General features: G+C 41.6%; 2 protein-coding genes across 5 annotated transcripts in view; one reads left to right on the top strand and one right to left on the bottom strand.

Moving 5' to 3' along the window:
* The window catches only part of LOC137331097 (protein phosphatase 3 catalytic subunit alpha), a 331953-nt gene extending 324502 nt beyond the window's left edge, over window positions 1-7451 (top strand). For 2 of the 4 annotated variants that reach the window (XM_067994710.1, XM_067994702.1), the window contains 2 exons: window positions 1668-1697; window positions 5795-7451. In XM_067994710.1, coding sequence (XP_067850811.1) covers window positions 1668-1697; window positions 5795-5976 — 212 coding nt within the window. In that variant the 3' untranslated portion in view covers window positions 5977-7451. The remainder of the gene's footprint in view (window positions 1-1667; window positions 1698-5794) is intronic. The other 2 variants (XM_067994725.1, XM_067994717.1) reach the window with 1 other exon arrangement.
* A 7062-nt stretch (window positions 7452-14513) lies between these two features.
* LOC137321982 (olfactory receptor-like protein OLF4) lies at window positions 14514-15560 on the bottom strand. Its single transcript, XM_067984982.1, has one exon. The coding sequence runs from the start codon at window positions 15558-15560 to the stop codon at window positions 14514-14516; it is 1047 nt and encodes a 348-aa protein (XP_067841083.1).
* Window positions 15561-19772: the final 4212 nt, after the last annotated feature.

Genomic DNA, 19772 nt, shown 5'->3' with positions numbered 1-19772 from the left:
TCTCGAGGTTACTACTCCAGGACCCAGTGTACCCAAAAGGTCTACCACGTGGGGTATTCCTTGCATCCTCTGATCAGTCTTGGCACGCTGTTTTGTAGCTAGCAGTAGTTCACAGGTCAGATTGTAGACTACAAACTGATGGCTATAGCTTGTATATCACCTACAGGCCTTTTAATTATTTTATTTTAACTGGTTGCATTAGCCAAAGTTTAATGGTAAAATTGCTACCTCCAAATTAGTAAAGTAACTGGACTTTCCTGGTGACCATTAATCTAGTTGTTTGCTGATGTTTCCAAGAGTGTAAATGAGGCTAGTTTCCAGTCAGCCCTACTGTTGAAGACTGATCCCAAAGGAGGCACACACGCAGAAGCTGGACATCCTTGGGATATGCTCTGCTCAGAGGATGTGGGTTATCAGCTTGGAGGAACAGAATGACCAACACTGAAGGAATGACGAGGAGTGGAGTGCACTGCAGTGAGAAGATTCAGATGGACAAGACATGTATGTCACGAGGCTGAAGATCAGGATTCTTCAAAGTTGATGGAATGGGTTCCAGCCGGGAAAAGAGCATGTGGAACATCAAAGCTGAGATGGTTAGGACTGTGTACAGGAAGACCTCAATGACAAATGACAGTCACAAGTGGTTCTCAAGGGCAGAGTGCAATGGCAAGAAATAGTGGTACCTGTGACCAGCCTCACTATATTACTGATTATTGGTGTGTTTCCACTTGCAATAACTCACTTGGGTCTGAAGCACTCGAGCAATGAGTCTTTCACACTTTCAGGAAAAGAATTATCTTCTGCAACATGTATATCTTCCCAGATAGACCGTATCCAAAGCTCACTGGCAAGAGTTAAAACAGCAAGGCACCTACCCGTGAAACCTGGGGCCCTGAACATATTGACAGTTTCCCTGTGGCACCAATTATTCTAGGACTGTAAGACATGGCGGAGAGGTTGAACCTTTGGCTGAGAATTAACACTACTGTTACAGTACAACCCATGTTATTTGTGCAATCTGTACAACATAGGAACAGGAATAGGCCATTCAGCCCCTCCAGCCTGTTCTGCCATTCAATTTGATCATGGCACAGGTCCAGTGCTGTTCACATAGCTAGTACTAACTCAGTGCTATATTTGTTGATCACTCCAAAACTGCTGTTACAAGCAGGTAATTTTCACTAGTGCATTACCGTTCTTTGACAAAGGTGAAAGACTCGTGACAAGTGCCCCAGACTTGGTGAGCTATGCACGTTTTTCTCCGCAGTGAGGGAACATTGGTATTATCTCCTGACGCATAATTTGGGCCTGTTATACCTTTTCTTCCTGAGCACTTCACCTTGTGAGAATTTGCACTTACTTTCCATCAGATACTGTGAACCTGTAAGTTGAGATTCAGTAATCCACACACACCCTGACACAAGTAACACACTGATTTTTCTGCTCAATGATCACAATCAATTTTCTTTTTCCTCCTTCCATATAAACTGACTGTGTGTTGTCCTTTGTGAACGTGTTGTTCTAGTTTCTCATCTCCACATAAGAGTACTAAAGCTTGTATTAGACTTGCTGCAGTTGCTATTTTTTGCTACTCATTGATTGTTAAAAGAGTATAAATTCTCAGCTCAACTTTCTCATCCATTTTGCAACCCTTTTCTTCTCTTCAGCGACTGTTGAGGCTATTGAGGCTGATGAAGGTAATATTTTGGACAGTCCTCTTTCTGTTATACAACTGATAGGGGCTGTGCTGGGTTTATACATATATATATATATATATATATTATATATATTTCCGTAGCTTGTATATGATGTGCAGGTGTTGAGCTAACCAGCAATTGTCTAACACTCCTTAACACTGTGTCATATTAACCGTGTGTGCTTGCTTTAAATAGATTTATCCTTTTATGCAGTTGTGCCCTTTGTTCTTGCAAAAAACCCACCTGTGTCTTCTGGCTGAACTGCACCGTAATATCACTCAGAGTAGAGCTGCACTTTCTCCAGAAGAACCATTAACGACTTTTGATGCTTCAAAATTGGCTGGGATGCTTAAGCAAGAGCAAAAAACACCGACTGCCGATTAAATAGTGGTCACTTAACTACTATTTACGCTCAATTTTAAAAACCTTCTTCTTAACAAACTCTGATCCGCAGTCCGCATCAGTGGTGGAAATTCATTTTTGCTTTTTTTTTCTGTGACTCTGTGGCTTTGCTATGTGTTGTGTTTATTAGTATCTGTGTAAACTACAGTGTTATCCAACTGTCTGACCAGCAGCCACAGCAACAAGTTGGATTACGGTGAATGAAACCTGAATCACCAGCTTTTTCATTGGGAGGTCTATTTAAAAAAAATGACTAACCTTTAAGTGATGTGCATTGGGACCTGCTTATACTTTAATTATAGTAAACTTCCAATGTTCATGGTTAATTAACAATGCAATTAAACCATTATTCAATTCTAATCTGAAAATATAAATATTAATCTCCCCTTTTTTTAAAAGAAAGTTAATATAACTAGTGGACTGTGTCCAAACATGAATTGAAGATAAAATGCTTCCGGCTATGAAGTGTTTCATCTTTGTGTTATAATTATTGAAAAGCATTCATTTCAGTTCAGCCGCAGGATCGGAATATGGAATATCTTGACTTCAACTGAACTTGAAAATGTTATTTTGTCAAACTGCCCCGAGTCTTTAACTGGCTCTTAACACAGGGGGCTGCTGTTGTAGCAAACACCATTTTATTGTTAAATGGGTCCCACTGTAATAATCGAAACCACATTAACCGCTTGTTTGCTGCATGTCTTCTGGAGTTGACAGATGGAATGGTTAACATTCATTGTGGCCGTATTGAACATTCCTAACAAGCTGCAGGTAATGGCCTGCATGAAATGTTCCTTTACTGATACGTTGATATAAGATGGAGTGACATTTCCTCTAACCTTTTGAGTACTGATTTCCCTTTGCTCACTATAAGTCCATGGTTTCGAATGTATAGCAACTGCAAAAAGGTGTGCATTTCTACATAGTAACATGCAGCCAATTAAAATGCCCTGGGAGGATTCCATTAAACCATTATGCCAAACAGACACTTCCTTAATGGGGGACGTTGGTCAATCTGGGGATCACATATCCCTCCTCATAGCTGGTTGCAGAGTGACAGAGGTCCCTGAGCAGCTCTCATGCCCATCTCAGCTTATGGGGTTATGCTTATCACAGACCAAGGTTTTTGTTAAAGAAAAGGATTACAGGCTCCACCCTGGGCTTCTGAGGAGAGAGAAAGCAGAGGAGGAGACAAATAATAACTCGCCATGAATCAGCTTCTCTTCTCCCACTCTTAAATTGACTTCTCTCCCCCTTTACTTGAGTGATCTGGATGTAAATCAGTAATCCTTCATTGAACCGAACTGACCCAAAGGACTCGAGGAAAGTGTACAAATCAGAAATGCTGCTTTGTGGAACATGATTGAAGAGCAAAGTGTGTGTGTGTGTGTGTGTGCGTGTGTGCGTGCGCTGATGCAAAGCTATTGTCCTAGTTCTCAAAGGGTTAAACATGTCACTTGATTTGTATATTATTAAACACCTGTACATTTCAACCAGTTTTGGGCCCAAAGTGTTTCTTCAGTTCTCACCAGTAACATTCTTCTCATTGCAAAGCTCAAGTGGGTTTTTTTCCGGCTTCTTTAACCTCGATGTTTATTTTTTGTGACCTAGTAAAACACAATTATTTTTCTATTTTATTGTCCTCCAAATTTTTAAATCCTGTCTCCCGCCCCCCGCCCCACTCCCTTTCCTGTCTCCATCCTATAAATTATTGGTTAGCCAAGAGCACAGACCAGCAAATTGATCTAGGCCTCTGTCGATGCTGTATTTGTAACCAGTCACTACGACACACTTAAGGGCTGACCATCCAATTTTTGCTTCCTCCCAATGGAAGAGGAGCTGAGCCCCAATCCAGGCGTAATTGGAAGCGTTTAGCATGTGGAATTGCAGGCATGGACCCACATCTTAGCACTCCATGGAACAGCACGTTGTAAATCCAGCCAAGTGCATCGTAATGCTACAATGTGGTACACTAGCTCTTAAAACTGAATGAAAAGCTATTCAATAATAAACCAGCATTAAAGACCAGTCTGAGTGCTCCATTATATTCCATATGGTATAAAATGCCTTTCCTGATCCCTTCCTAGTCACTTAAAATGATGTTGGAGGTTTGTGTTCTAATCCATTTCATAGAATCATACAGCACAGAAGGAGGCCATTCGGCCCATCATACCTGTGCTGACTCTTTGAAAGAGCTAACCAATTAGTCCCACTCCCCTCTGCTCTTTCCCCAGAGCCCTGCAAATTTTTCCTTTTCAAGTATTTATCCAATTCCCTTTTGAAAGTTATTATTGAATCTGCTTCCACCGCCCTTTCAGGCAGCGCATTCCAGATTATTACAACTCGCTGCGTAAAAAAAATTCTCCTCATCTCCTCTGGTTCTTTTGCCAACTACCTTAAATCTGTGTCCTCTGGTTACCGACCCTCCTGCCAGTGGAAATAGTTTATTTACCTTATTTACTCTATTAAAACCCTTCATGATTTTGAACACCTCTATTAAATCTCCCCTTAACCTTCCCTGCCCTAAGGAGAACAATCCCAGCTTCTCCAGTCTCTCGGTTTGTTTGTTTGCAATGATGGGTTCAATTTATCGAACCCTTTTCACTGTTGCCAATCTCTTATTGTGCCATTCCCCTCCCCAGAATAACAGACCATTCCTGCTATTTTCAGAGCCACTATTTGCAGTACCACAAATGGATTCATTTTTGAATCATTTAGAACTGCTGTAACTGAGGGTGGTTGGTTGTATTTCTCTTTAATCTATTCCTCTGCTACTAAGGAGTATTGTGCATTATTGTCCGCTGTAAAAATACTGGAATTGAAGTTTTTAAAATTCCCCTGGGGTTCACTCACTACTGACCCTGACAGCTGCGCCCAGGCACAAATGGGGGTGAACTTTTTTTTTTGTTGCAATTCAAGAAAATGTTTAATCTACCACTTGCATGGGTAAAAGTGATTATAGCACAGACATGGGACCCATTTGGACCATTTTTAAGACCTCTGTTAAAAATAGGAACACTGTACCCTGTCACAAATGCACAATACAGTACAAATTATATTTGTACAGCAATTTCTGTTCATAAATAAGCTCAGTGCTGTGGAGCATATCTTCATTTTATTTGTACTGAGTTTTAAATTTTTGGTTCTTCTAAAACATGCTCTATCTAAGCTTCATGAGTTTCAGCTCAAAGTAATTTTGATCATTTCACTGTGAAGCTGGCTTCTCTCTAATTAATTAACTCCAATGCATGTCCAAGTGCAACAGAACTGAACTAAAACTGGTTTGAAGTGGAGCTAGGTGGACAATATTATATACGTGATATTGGTTTCTCAGAGTTCTGATACCAACAGTTGTATCAATTTTATTAACTTCACAGAAGGGTGAAATATTAAACCCATCACTGCCTGTGAGCTCCCTAGGTTCAGTTCAGTGTGGTTTAATACGAATAAGTTGATCATAGTTTCTTAAATCTTGGATACATACGCCACAATGTGCTAACCAAATTACTGTACTGAAGTTGTATTTTAGTGGGGGGCAAAAATTATTGTTTCACCTTTTTTTTCCTCTTCTTTCCCCCCCCCCCCTTCCCTCCGCCCCCCCCCCCCAATCCCATCACCTTACCCACTTCCCTCTCCCCGCTCCTCCTTCTCCACCCCCGCCACGGTTCATCGTCTCTGAAACCTCTCCCGATCAGCTATCCGAGGTTTCTCTCCGCAGCATAAGATCAGCAGCTTTGCAGAAGCTAAAGGTCTGGATCGTATCAATGAGAGGATGCCCCCACGCAGAGACGGTATGCCGACCGACGGCAGCCTTAACTCCATCAACAAGGCGGTCTCCTCTGAGACCAACGGCACTGAAAGCAGTAATATTCAGTGATCGTTTCGCAGTTTCCAGTTCCAAGGCATGATTGTGTTGTTACCACATAAGCGGTTTGACATTCTTGCCTCTGATTACTGCTGCATGCTCTGGGAGCCAGGTGTTGGATGACCGATTACAGTAACAGAGTGATAGAAATTGTATTGTGATTGTTGACAAGTTAAGTTACCTCAGATGGGATATGCCTTTGATGCTTCTAGACAAGCAAAAAGTTAAATGCTGGTTTAAATATTACACATTAGATGAATCAAAATGTTTTCCTTTTTTGCATCGAGGAAGACTGGCAGATCTGTTTTGAAAAGGCCTTTACTATACTGGATATGGGATCTCTGTCTAGTAGCTCTATAATCTTCTAGTATCCGTTTACGATTGAAGAACTAAAAGTTTGACATTAAAAAAAAACAAAATTGAAAATATGAGGTTGTACAAACTAAATAGCTGATTTGAGATGTGGACTATTTATTAACATTTTTGCTACTCTTGTATGAGAGTTTCAAATAAATTAGGCAGTCTTAAAAAAAAATGTAAAGTTGCAAAAATCATTAAAATGCCAAAAATCTAATTTGGTTTTGTACAAATTCTGCTTACCTCAGGTTTATTTAGTGTGCTTGGCTACCAGTTATGTATTTACTTAAGCTTACTCACTTGGTAGTGGATAGCCTTTTCCAAAAAAAAACTGGAAATTTATTTATAACCTTTATCATTCATTTTGCTATTATATTTCATTTGCATTGAGTTGGTTGTGGCTTGCTGGAATTGTATATTAATGAGTGACGCATTTATTTTTTAAATTTTATTTTAACTATATGAAGAACAAGACATACCATATAAAATGCAGTGAATAGCATCTGTAGTCTGTAAAACTGTCCTATGCATGTTTTTTTTTCCAATTTCTGGCTGTACTGTCCTATATGGGACTAATGCGCTTAGTGATCTGACATATACTGGAAATGTAATGTATACTTGCATACTTTATATTCACTGTATGAAATTGCTTAATGCCTTTTGAATTTTTGTAATTAAAAAAAATCTTGAAATTATTCAGAGAGGGAGTGGAACCTTTGAAAATTTTTCAGTACATATAAGTGCACATGTAGAAGAATTAGCATGTTTAGCAAACATTGTGGCAATTAAAAATCGATGTGTGGGTACATGTAAAACGCTAGATGCATGATACTGTGTTAGTCACAATGGTGGAGTCCTTTTCTTTTGTTTGTGCCACAAAAACATTTAGTGTATTTTCACCTTTTGCTGTTTATCAGTTACGGGTTTGATATTATGGTTAAAAACTGGTCCATGATGGGTAATCCATTGATCTTTTTTTAACGACTGTAAATGTGCCCAAGTAATTCACTACAACCTTGAATGCCTTGCCTTTGTAATTTGACCTCTAAAATGTCAGCAGTTTAAGCATGCACTTGTAACAATGAGGAAGTATTTTATATTACTATTTCAATAAAACATGCATGAACTTACTGGTGTGTGTGTGTTCCTTTAGTGGTTTTGCTGTTACTGAACCATTGATTTTTTTTTTAAAAGTCACAATCCAAGTCCAACAAAGTTGACCTGACTACAGACTAATGCAGTCAACTTGACATGCACATTCTTAGAGCAGAGACGGTTAAGGGGAGGTTTAATAGAGGTGTTCAAAATTATGAAGGGTTTTGATAGTGAATCAGGAGAAACTGTTTCCACTGGCAGGAGGGTCGGTAACCAGAGGGGACAGATTTAAGGTGATTGGCAAAAGAACCAGAGGGAAGGTGATGAGATTTTTTTACGCAGTGAGTTATGATCTGGAATGCGTTGCCTGAAAGGGCAGAGGAAGCAGATTCACTAATAACTTTCAAAAGGGAATTGGATAAATACTTGAAAAGGAAATTGTGCAGGGCTATGGGGGAAAGAGCAGGGGAATGGGACTAATTGGATAGCTCTTTCAAAGAGCCGGCACAGGCACGATGGGCCGAATGGCCGCCTTCTGTGCTGTAAGATTCTATGATATCCAGCTTGTCATCAGAATGATAAATATATAGTGTTGTAAAGGAGAAGTAAGCCTTTATTGGAAAAAATCCTGGAGGTGGGGGCTTTTGGATTTGATAAGATTTCAGTCCAGGTGGTGCAGATAATGTGATCCTACTGCTGTGATGGTGGAGAGACTGTTCTTTGGAAGCTGGAGGCACCTGTTGCATTATAAACAGAAAAAAATAACTTGCATTTATACAGCGCCTTTCACAACCTCGGGATGTCCCAAGGTGGCAGCCAATTTGCGCACAGCAAGCTCCCATAAACAGCAATGTGATAATGACCAGATAATCTGTTTAGTGATGTTGGTTAAGGAATAAACATCGGCCCCAGGACACCAGGGAGAGCTCCCCTGCTCGTCGAATAGTGGCCGTGGGATCTTTTACTTCCACCTGAGACGGCCTTGGTTTAACACCTCATCCGACAGTGCAGCACTCCCTCAGTACTGGCACTGGGAGCGTCAGCCTGGATTTTATACTCAAGTCTCTGGAGTGGGACTTGAACCCACGACCTTCTGACTCAGAGACGAGAGTGCTGCCCACTGAGCCAAGGCTGACACTTTTTATGAGGCGACCGTTGCATAATATTGCGACGCTCCCAGTGCTTGAAACAAAAAGGGTACGTTATTTGGCATCAGCAGCTCTCACAGGGATTAAAGCTTTACTGCTACTGAACGGTCGGCATGACTGCAGCAGGCTCGGATCGTGAATGGTAACCTTGCAAGTTCATGAGGTGCTGGGGTGAAGGGGCATCTCCCTCTCGAGCGGCGTGAGAGAGAAGGCTGGACGGAGTTAGCAGAGCGAGTGAATGCTGTCTCACCAGATGCTAGGAGTAGCTGAGGAAGAAATGTCTTGGTCTCAAAGGTTGAGATGGTAAGTGTGCTCGTACTTTGCTTCATTTTACAATGTTGACTTGTAACAGCACTTCTCTCTTAAAGTGGTGAAGCATCACAGAGGGGCAATGCACAGATTTTCAAAGTACAAATTACCACGGTGGGATTTAAACTCTCATTCTCTGGATTACTAGTCCAGTGACATAAGCACTACACTACCGTCCCCTTATACAACATTGAAAAACCATTGCAACGGTAAAGGAACTACTGGAAACACTTCAATTGTTAGCCTTTTAAAGCTCTGTCTGAATGTTGATTGAGACTCCCTGCCACATAATATATGTGTGGACGTGTAACTATTTACCTCAATTGCAGAATCGTTTCTTTTTTAAAAAAAAGGAAAACTTCTTGGAAAATTCCTGACGCTGACAATTCTGTCCCTATAGATTTTTGTTGAAAATTATACCTTCAACAGGATCTTGTTCCGAAATCACATGCCTGACTTCAGTCTCAAATCATTAACGGGACACATAAGGAGGGCAAAGAGCTGAGAAAATGGTGAGAATCAACGATTCTCAATCCATTTTTTTTATTAACTTAACCCACACTTTGGAAAGGATGTCAAGGCCTTGGAGAGGGTGCAGAGGGGATTTACTAGAATGGTGCCAGGGATGAGGAACTTCGGTTACGTGGAGAGTCTGGAGAAGCTGGGATTGTTCTTCTTAGAACAGAGAAGGTTAAGAGGAGATTTGATAGAGGTGCTCAAAATCATGAAGGGTTTTGATAGTAAATAAGGAGAAACCGTTTCCAGTGGCAAACGGGTCAGTAACCAAAGGACACAGATTTAAGGTAATTGGTAAAAGAACCAGAGGGGAGATGAGGAAAATTTTTTTTACGCAGTGAGTTGTTATGATCTGGAATGCGCTGCCTGAGAGGGCGGTGGAAGCAGATTCAATAATAACTTTCAAAAGGGAATTGGATAAACACTTGAAGGAGAAGAATTTACAGGGCTATGGGGAAAGAGCACGGGAATAGGACTAATTGGATAGCTCTTTCAAAGAGCCAGCACAGGCATGATGGGCCAAATGGCCTCCTGTGCAGTATTATGATATTTGTAAACAATTTTACAACACCAAGTTATAGTCCAACGATTTTATTTTTAATCCCACAAGCTTTCGGGGGCTTTCCCCTTCCTCAGGCGGTGTGGAAGTGACAATTTTGAATCCTTCGCATTTTAAGATCACATAACAAAGCCTGGTGATTTCTGCCCGTTGCCAAGGCAATCACAGTGAGCAGACAGAAAGGTGTCATCTAAAAGGCCACTGAATATACAACCCTCCAAAAAAAAAGGTTACGTGTAGTGTGACATGAACCCAAGATCCCGGTTGAGGCCGTCCTCATGGGTGCGGAACTTGGCTATTAATTTCTGCTCGACGATTTTGCGTTGTCGTGTGTCTCGAAGGCCGCCTTGGAGTATGTTTACCCGAAGGTCGGTGGCTGAATGTCCATGACTGCTGAAGTGTTCCCCGACTGGGAGAGAACCCTCCTGTTTGGCGATTGTTGCGCGGTGTCCGTTCATCCGTTGTCGCAGCGTCTGCATGGTCTCGCCAATGTACCATGCTCTGGGGCATCCTTTCCTGCAACGTATGAGGTAGACAACGTTGGCCGAGTCACAGGAGTATGAACCGTGCACCTGGTGGGTGGTGTCCTCTCGTGTGATGGTGGTATCTGTGTCGATGATCTGACATGTCTTGCAGAGGTTACCGTGGCAGGGTTGTGTGGTGTGGACGCTGTTCTCCTGAAGGCTGGGTAATTTGCTGCGAACGATGGTCTGTTTGAGGTTGGGTGGCTGTTTAAAGGCGAGCAGTGGAGGCGTGGGGATGGCCTTAGCGAGGTGTTCGTCGTCATCGATGACATGTTGAAGGCTGCGGAGAACATGGCGTAGTTTCTCCGCTCCAGGGAAGTACTGGACGACGAAGGGTACTCTGTTGGTTGCGTCCCGTGTTTGTCACACTACACGTAACCCCACCAGCGAACAAATGTTATCTGTTTTTAATATAACGGGTCATTGACTGTCTTCGTTCTGTCTTTTTTTTTCTTTTTCTTTTTTTTCCTTTTTTGTTTCTTTTTTTTCTTCCTTTTTTTTTGGGGGGTTGTATATTCAGTGGCCTTTTAGATGACACCTTTCTGTCTGCTCACTGTGATTGCCTTGGCAACGGGCAGAAATCACCAGGCTTTGTTATGTGATCTTAAAATGCGAAGGATTCGAAATTGTCATTTCCACACCGCCTGAGGAAGGGGAAAGCCCCCGAAAGCTTGTGGGATTAAAAATAAAATCGTTGGACTATAACTTGGTGTTGTAAAATTGTTTACAATTGTTAACCCCAGTCCATCACCGGCATCTCCACATCAGTATTATGATACTGTGTGATATATAAAAATATTGACATTTTTAAGGTACATATTGCTGAATTGTTATGGTTATTATTTTATTTGTAAATGCTTTTGTGCCAGGTTCATGAACAATTTTTAAATTGTGGAAGATGATTGAGATATCCCTGGTTGTCACGGTGACAATAGCTCCGTTGGCTGTCGTGAGTGATGACAACCAAGACTGCTGTCGGAATCACTATGGCAACCAAGAATATAAGTCTCGCAGGGTGGTTCATGATGGTGATCCAGTGAGTCAGTGTGTGATGGGGGAGTAGAGACGGGAGTGTGTAGCTGACAGTGCCACTATTTAATCATCTTCAGGTATCAAAACTCTCTGTTTGGTCTTTGACTCCGTGTGCAGTGCCACAAGAGTTCGACTGGTAAATGCTAAAAGTATTTGCTTTCCAAGGACAACTACACATTACAATGCACATTAAACTGTTTGGAATTAAAACTTCAAACTAAACGGTGGGGCTTTGATTTGTACCACGGAGCCTTGTACAGTTTTAATCCATGTTCTCGGTAATTTGCGTATTTCAAAAAGCCGACACTAAAAGCTCTTGCTGTTCTGATTTAGGATTCATCCACCGATGAGGCAAAACTCCAGGGCACAAAATTGAAACAATCTCTAACCTCCTCCAACCCTCCCAGATCTCTGTGCTCTAATTCTGGCCTCTTGTCCATCCCCGATTTTCATGGCTCCATCATTGGCGGCCGTGCCTTCAGCTGCCTAGTCCCTAAGCTCTGGAATTCCCTCCCTAAACCTCTCCGTCTCTCTCTCCTCCTTTAAGACGCTCCTTAAAACCTACCTCTTTGGCCAAGCTTTTGGTCACCTGACCTAATATCTCCTTATGTGGCTCGGTGTCAAATTTTGTTCGATAATCGCTCCTGTGAACGTTTTACTATGTTAAAGGTGCTATATAAATGCAAGTTGTTGACCAGAAATAGAAGCACAAATCGGACTGAGTTGCCTGGGCTTTGCTGACCAGGTCCCTTGGCTCGGTGCCTGTAACTGGCCCTTGGGCACAGTTTGGACAACCTCAGACGTACATACAATGTTTAGTATTTGCATTTATATAGTGCTGATGTTGAAACGTCAGTGATTTACACAATGACCTACTTCTCTGTGCAAATAAGCTGACAATGCACGATCAGTAAATCACAATGAATTTGCATTCAATTTAAAATTGTTCCTTTATTACAACATTTAAGTATATTCTACGGCAGCACAGAAAAGGCACAGATTCAGTAAGGCGCTGAAACATTTCTCTGTCTCCGAGACAAATGAGATAAAATAAAATCGAAGCCAAGAGACAAACAAAGAGGAAGAGACAAGTGAGCGATGGAAAGCTACAAAGGCTTCCAGTGCACTGCCAGAGGTCCAGCCCGATGCAGTTTGTGTTAATTGGATTCGTGATTGTTAAACGTAACATCGGAGCGTCTAGACAAGTAAAACGGCCCTGGGTCACTTGATTCCTAAATGTCATGCTATTTCAAGCGGACTACTCCGTCCGAACAAACTCGGGAGCGAAATACACACTGGGCTGGTCGTTTCATCCAGTTCACCAGTACATCACACTTACAGATAGCAGAAATATGAATCAGCACTGCTGCACGTAATTGAGAATTGGAGCACCTGACAGCTCCTCCCCAGTCACTCCTCAATTGGTTTCAAACCAATGTTGCAGATAAAATGTGTCAGTAACTGAAAACTCAAAAGCTTTGAACTGTCACAAGACCTGTCAGCCTGAGTCCATGCACCCCAATACTATCCAAGGCTTTCCAGACTTGAATGTCTTTTTTAAAATACACACACTTCATAAACCACATTTGGCAGGAGGAATAGAAAAGCAGTATATTATTTAAATGGAGAGAGATTGCAGAACTCTGAGGTACAGAGGGATCTGGGTGTCCTAGTACATGAATCACAAAAAGTTAGTATGCGGGTACAGCAAGTGATTAGGAAGGCAAATGGAATGTTGTCATTTATTGCAAGGGGAATGAAATATAAAAGTCGAGATGTTTTGCTACAGTTGTACAGGGCATTGGTGAGACCACATCTAGAATACTGTGTGCAGTTTTGGTCTCCTTATTTAAGAAAGGACATAATTGCTTTGGAGGCGGTTCAGAGAAGGTTCACTCGACTGATTCCTGGGATGAGGGGGTTATCCTATGAGTAAAGGTTGGACAAGTTGGGCCTGTATACACTGGAGTTTAGAAGAATGAGAGGTGATCTTATTGAAACATATAAGATCCTGAGGGGGCTTGAAGGGGTAGATGCTGAGAGGATGTTTCCCCTTGTGGGAGAGACTAGAACTGGGGGCCACAGTTTAAAAATAAGGGGTCTCCCATTTAAGATGGAGATGAGGAGAATTTTTTTCTCTCCTCAGAGGGTCGTGACCCTGTGGAACTCCCTTCCCCAGAGAGCGGGGGAGGCAGGGTCATTGAATATTTTTACGGCTGAGTTAGATAGATTCCTGATTAACAAGGGAGTCAAAGGTTATAGTAGGTAGACAAGAAAATAGGGTTGAGGTCACAATCAGATCAGCCATGATCTTATCAAATGGGAGAGCAGGCTTGAGGGGCTGAATGGCCCACTCCTGCTCTTAATTCGTGTGTTCATATGTACATTGGCGTTGATAGTGACTTAAATCTATTTCTTTCACAAAATATCTCCCCCCAACCTCATAAGTGATCATAAATCTACATAGAATCATAGGTTACAGCACAGAAGGAGGCCATTCGGCCCATCGAGTCTGTGCCAGCTCTATGCGAGAGCAATCCAGCTAGTCCCACTCCGCAGCCTCATCCCCGTAGCCCTGCAATTTTTTTCCTTTCCAGTACATATCCAGTTCCCTTTTGAAAGCCACATTAAGTAATGATTCAGTATAGACTGACATTTTACAAAGGGCTACGGTCTGTTGGAGGATTACACCCTGTTCATTAGCCACTCTTTCACACGCTGATGGGCCTGTTTTTATTTCAGATTTCCAGCATTGGGCCAAGGTTTTCCAAATCCATTGGCACAGATCAGGAAATTGCGAGCGTGATCTGTTTGATTTTCCATTCATTGCGCCAAGATTGCACATTTGGAAAATCTGCCCTTTAGAGTCTACTCTTTAGCAGTTAAAATTCCTAGTTCTAAACTAACACCATTTAACGGGCTGGAACAAAGATATTTCTGATCTAACTTTTATTGGCGGTTGCTATGTTCACGTCACCGCTGGCCCGGGCGGGAGTATTTTTCAAATTATTAATCATTGTGGTTAATAATATTAATAATATTCAGAGTGCGATCCTTCCATACCACCGCAGGAGCTGTCGATGCCTTGACTCGGCCGTTCCTTTTCCTGAAGAACTTCAGAAACTCTTTCCTCAGCTCTTTGTTTCTCAAGCCGTAGATGATGGGATTGAAGGTTGGGGGTAACTGAAGGTAGAGGAGATCGGCCGTGAGGCGTAGGGTCGCCATGACCGACTCCTCTGTGCTCGTGTTGATTCGGAGACTCCCAGTTATGAAGAGAAGCGAGGCATTACAGAAGAAGATTATCAGCACCAGGCCGTGGGTGATTACTGTGTTCAGAGCTTTGCGGGAAGATTCACTCAGACGAGCACTTCTGGATTCTCTTAAAATCTTAACGTATGAAAAGGCGACCATGACCGCGGCCCCCAGGAGGTGGACAGTTATCATCAGGATCCGGTAAAACTTGGGGAACACACTTGCCGAGGATGAACACAGACTGGCTTCTAATGAGATCCCAGTACACAGGAAACTACTGGAGGTGATCAAGTAGCAAGGTTCCTGCCCTATAAAGGGGAACATGTAAAATGTAGGGTACACGACGGCGAACGCCCATGAGAGCAGCACCCCCTTTGTAATTCTTTCATTTGTAACCTTCATTTCGTAGATGAAAGGATAGCAGATGACGTAGTACCTGTCGACAGCCATAAAAGTCACTGCAAATGTGGCAATACAGGTGTAAACATTTAAAAAGTAATATTGCACTAAGCACCACTCCAAAGTTATAGGGTCAAAGTTCCTCAAAGCCAACCTGGTGATGAGATATGGGGAAAATGCCAGGAGTCCATACACATCTATAATGCACAGGTGACTAATAAGAACATTCTTGGGAGTTCGAACAGAGCTTTTAGTGTGAACGATACCAAAGATGAGGAGGTTTGCTGAAAGGCCAAGTGCAAGAATGAGGACAAGTCCAGGGATTATAATGTGCCTTTCGTCGGTGCTGTAGATGAACCCCAGTAAGATGAAGCCGGTCGTTGCATTCTCTTCACCTTCCGACATCTCCTCAGACTTTCAAACCCCCAAACCCCACGACAGAAAAATGAGAATCTCACTTTTATCCTTTTCCGAGTCTTGTTCCTTTAAGATTAACCGCACTGGTGCGATAGCTCGGGCCAAAAAAAACAACTCTTCTTTTAAAAAAAAAGTAAGTGTGTGCACTGGACCAGGGAACACCTTGCAGTGAAACGCCTGAATCATTAACTAACTCATCTGCATTAGCAGCATTTTATTGTCGGGAATGTGTTTTTGTAACTGTCCTGGAGGATTTAGCAATTAGCAAAGTTAAGCTTGTTAACAACCTCTTCTGTTGACGGATCTCTCCCAATCCGTGTCCACGCAGGCAAAATTCACAAATAAAGTCAATGGGTTTTTTTTTTAGAGGAGAGTTCAGGTCGATTAGTTTCCATTCATTTGTAAGATCTTCCACAATTGTCATTTTGAAAATTGACTTTTGATAAATCCGGAAAAAAAACCTGAGTTTAGTGGGTTGTGATTGGGTCTGTTAGAATCACAGAGAGAGAGACACCATATCAGCAAATAATGGGAAATCCAGGTCATTCTGTGAGTCCTCACAAAACTTTTGGTCAGTTGTGTCCCAAATTCTATCCTCCAAAAACGTTTATTTACACATTTATATTGTTCTTTGTCTATTGGTAGAAGTCTCGGATTTTGTTAGACCAGCAGAGAGGAAGTTTTTCCTCAGGTCTTAGCACCTGCTGAGATGAGATGAGATGAGATGTTAAACCAAGGCCTGTCTGCCCTCTCAGGCGGATGTAAAAGATCCCCTGGCACTATTTCAAAGAAGAGCCGGGGAGTTCTCCCCGATGTCCCGGCCAATATTTATCCCCCAATCAACCAATCAACACAGGTGGCTCCATTTCATAGTAAATTCGGGAGAACCGTGCCCTTTGACACTTCTCCTGAATTTAGTGGGAGGGCAAGTTCATACAGCTGTTTCTTTAAAAAGAGCATAGGGGATCCTGGGTTTTATAACTGGTCAATCAACTCATTTGCTGTTTGTGGGATCTTGCTGTGTGCAAACTGACAGCCACACCTGTCTGGAGTACAAAAGCAAAGAGGTAATATTAACCTCACAAATCATTGGTTAGATCACAGTTCGAATATGGCCCGGAATTTCCTGGAGCTTTTTGGCGTAGTTAAGCCGATTTTAAGCGGGGAAATTTGCGAGTAACTGATTTACGCTGAAACATCAATACGTGCAAATTTGCTCGATCATTTGCGTCATTTCCGAGATATGTCCACCAATACCACCTGCCGCTCCTTTATATAGCTCCATCGTCATGAAAAGACCCTCCTCACGTGAGTTTCCTGGATTTACGCGAATAATGTGCTGCAGTAGATTTACACGCAAAAAGTCACTTGAGATTTCCGGAGTTTGATAGTTATTTTCTTAGCGAATTTTTTGTTGGGAATTTTTCTTACTGAGACCTGCAGTATACTTAAACCAAAATGCTGTTAGTCTCAGTGCAGACCTAAATCAGAACAGACAGATGGAGCCTCAGTTTAATGCCTCATTTGCACTAAAGTGTTAGCTTGGGTTGTTGGTTAACTCCTGCGATTAACTATAAACATTTTTAAACGACAGTTTTCACAATGCTGTACACTGAACTCCCCAGAAAGGAGTTGTATTACTGGCTCCATTGGCTGTACAATTTGGATCACTATTGTAATCAAGAGCTGAGGCATGTGCCTTTGTGAGGTTGAGTCGTAGAAAACAAAGTGTAAATTGGAATGGACCATGTGTGTCCCTTCAGTTAACGATGTGTTAATGAGGCGCTGGAGGCCCCTGGGGTTCATTATTCTCTTACAGATAAACTTGTGAAAAAGGGACAAATATAATAACAACAATTCGACAGATTGGCAGATTCCACATTGGATTACGAAGGAAATATTTTGGGGGAGAAACAATAAAGTAACTTTGCAGCAGGTCATTTTAATAATGCCATTTTTAAAATATTTCTTTATTAAAAAAATTCCATCTCTTAGTGATACCACCAATTATTGTAATAATTATAATCTTTTATAAAGTTCTATTGGCAAATTCAATTAAATTTCATAGTGAAATAGATTTGGTAATGTAATGTGATGATAGAGATATTAGAAAGGACCTGACAGAGTTACATTGTTAGCATCCAGTGAAATACAGTTAAAGAGTAGAGACGTATACAAGTAATGAAGAGTAGAGTTTTGCATTTATATAGCGCCTTTAACAAGGTAAAACAACTCAAGGCGCTGCACAGGTGTGATTATCAGACAGATTTTGACACCGAGCCACTTGAGATATTAGGACTGGGGACCAAAAACTTGGTCAAAGAGGTAGGTTTTAAGGAGCATCTTAAACGAGGAGAGAGAGAGAGGTGGATGTTAATTGTATCCATGGGATTTATATCAATTCATGTTAATTGTATTCAGGTGGTGCGTATCAATTGGGGACTCTCGTATCCATTTATAAGAGAACTTTTCTAGGGTGTGGGTTGTTTTGATCTCGGTGAATAAAGGCTTGGAAGAAACTGAAGACCAGACTCTAGTATTCTGTCCTTCACCGGACTATCCAGTTTATAACAGTAGAGAGGCAGAGAGTTTTGGGGAGGGAATTCCAGAGCTTAGGGCCTAGACAGCTGAAGGCACGGCCACCAGTCCAACTAAAACAAAAAATGTTTCTTATCAATAGTATTTGAGCAATATTATTACCAATGCAGCATTGAATAGACATGAAGAAATAATTAATGAAACTAAATTAACCACAACAATTGATTTATAAATATACAAATAATACAATTGTCTATTCTGATGGAATTAATTTGCATTTAAGATAAACTGCAACCTTGTCAGCTGGCAAATGCCAATTGTGAATTTTACTGACGACGAGATAGATTTGTGTGGATGCGATGGATGATTCCTCAGATTACAGATATGATTGCACAATATTATCTCTCCGATCAGTCTTCAAACTAACTCTGACTGGACTCTCAGTTGGGGAAACATGGACTCTTTCTCGTCCCTTTATTTGAGTCCTATTACTGTTTACTATCTCTGTGTATCTTTAAATTCATCTGATAGCCTCCCATCCAGTTGGATTTTTTCACTTCTGATTTTCTTTTGCCTTTGAAATATGGATTTTAATACTTACTTAATGCTAATGAGGTGCCTCATTTGTCAGCGGGTTCTACGATTAAGAAATCCACTTATATCTAACCTGCCTTCAGCTGCCTAGGCCCTAAGCTCTGGAATTCCCTCCCTAAACCTCTCCGCCTCTCTCTCCTCCTTTCAGACGCTCCTTAAAACCTACCTCTCTGACCAAGCTTTTGGTCACCTGTTCTAATATCTCCTTATGTGACTCAGTGTTAAATTTTGTTTCATAATCGTTCCTGTGAAGAGCTTTGGGACGTTTAAGTATATTAAAGGCGCTATATAAATGCAAGTTGTTTTGTATGATGAATGCAGCAAGTAGCTCTTACATGATTTCAGGCTTTATGTCGCCTTCCTTAAATGTAAACTGTCCAATTTTCTTATGATCTTCAGCCTACGTTTGTTTTTCTCTCTGTTTTAGCACCGTGGTACTTAAAGACTTTTTCACCAGTGATTCACCGGAATTATCCTCAGATGAGACATCTGAAAAATGTCAATGGTTCTGAATATCTTCCGTACAATTTATTTATTGTAAGTGGCCCAAAGGGTGTAACAGTTAGTTAGTGATCTGATAGTTGTTAACAGCCTGAATTGTTGAGATAAAAACAGAAAATGCTGGAAATACTCAGCGAGTCAGGCAGCGTCTGTTTCACTTCAAAGATCTCCGTCTGATGAAAGGTCTTCGGCCTGAAACGTTACCTCTGTTTCTTTCTCCACAGACGCTGCCCGAATTGCTGAGTGTTTCCAGCATTTTCTGTTTTTATTTCAGATCTCCAGCATCCGCAGTGTTTGGCTTCTGAATTGTTGAGAAGTAATTTCTTTACGTTTGCTTATTAACAGAAATAACCAATGCATCAGTGAGGTGCCTTGGATCTCTGGGAGTTGCTGTCCAGCTTCTGTGATAGATTGTTCGGGAGCCTAGTGTTGGGACCACTCGCTCCAATCGATTGGAGTCAGCACAAACTGATGAATATATCATGATTTGATAGAAGTCTCACCTATATCAGTTCCATCTGTCTTAAGGGTTCAGATTCTGGTAAACGGCGAGTAATTACTCTGGTG

The sequence above is a fragment of the Heptranchias perlo genome, chromosome 1, assembly GCF_035084215.1.
Source record: "Heptranchias perlo isolate sHepPer1 chromosome 1, sHepPer1.hap1, whole genome shotgun sequence".
In the NCBI taxonomy this organism is placed as follows: domain Eukaryota; kingdom Metazoa; phylum Chordata; class Chondrichthyes; order Hexanchiformes; family Hexanchidae; genus Heptranchias; species Heptranchias perlo.
This window is presented reverse-complemented; position numbering and strand designations above follow the sequence as displayed.

Coding starts and splice junctions, on each gene's coding strand:
- LOC137321982 (XM_067984982.1), bottom strand. CDS start 15,560: ATGTCGGAAGGTGAAGAGAATGCAACGACCGGCTTCATCTTACTGGGG.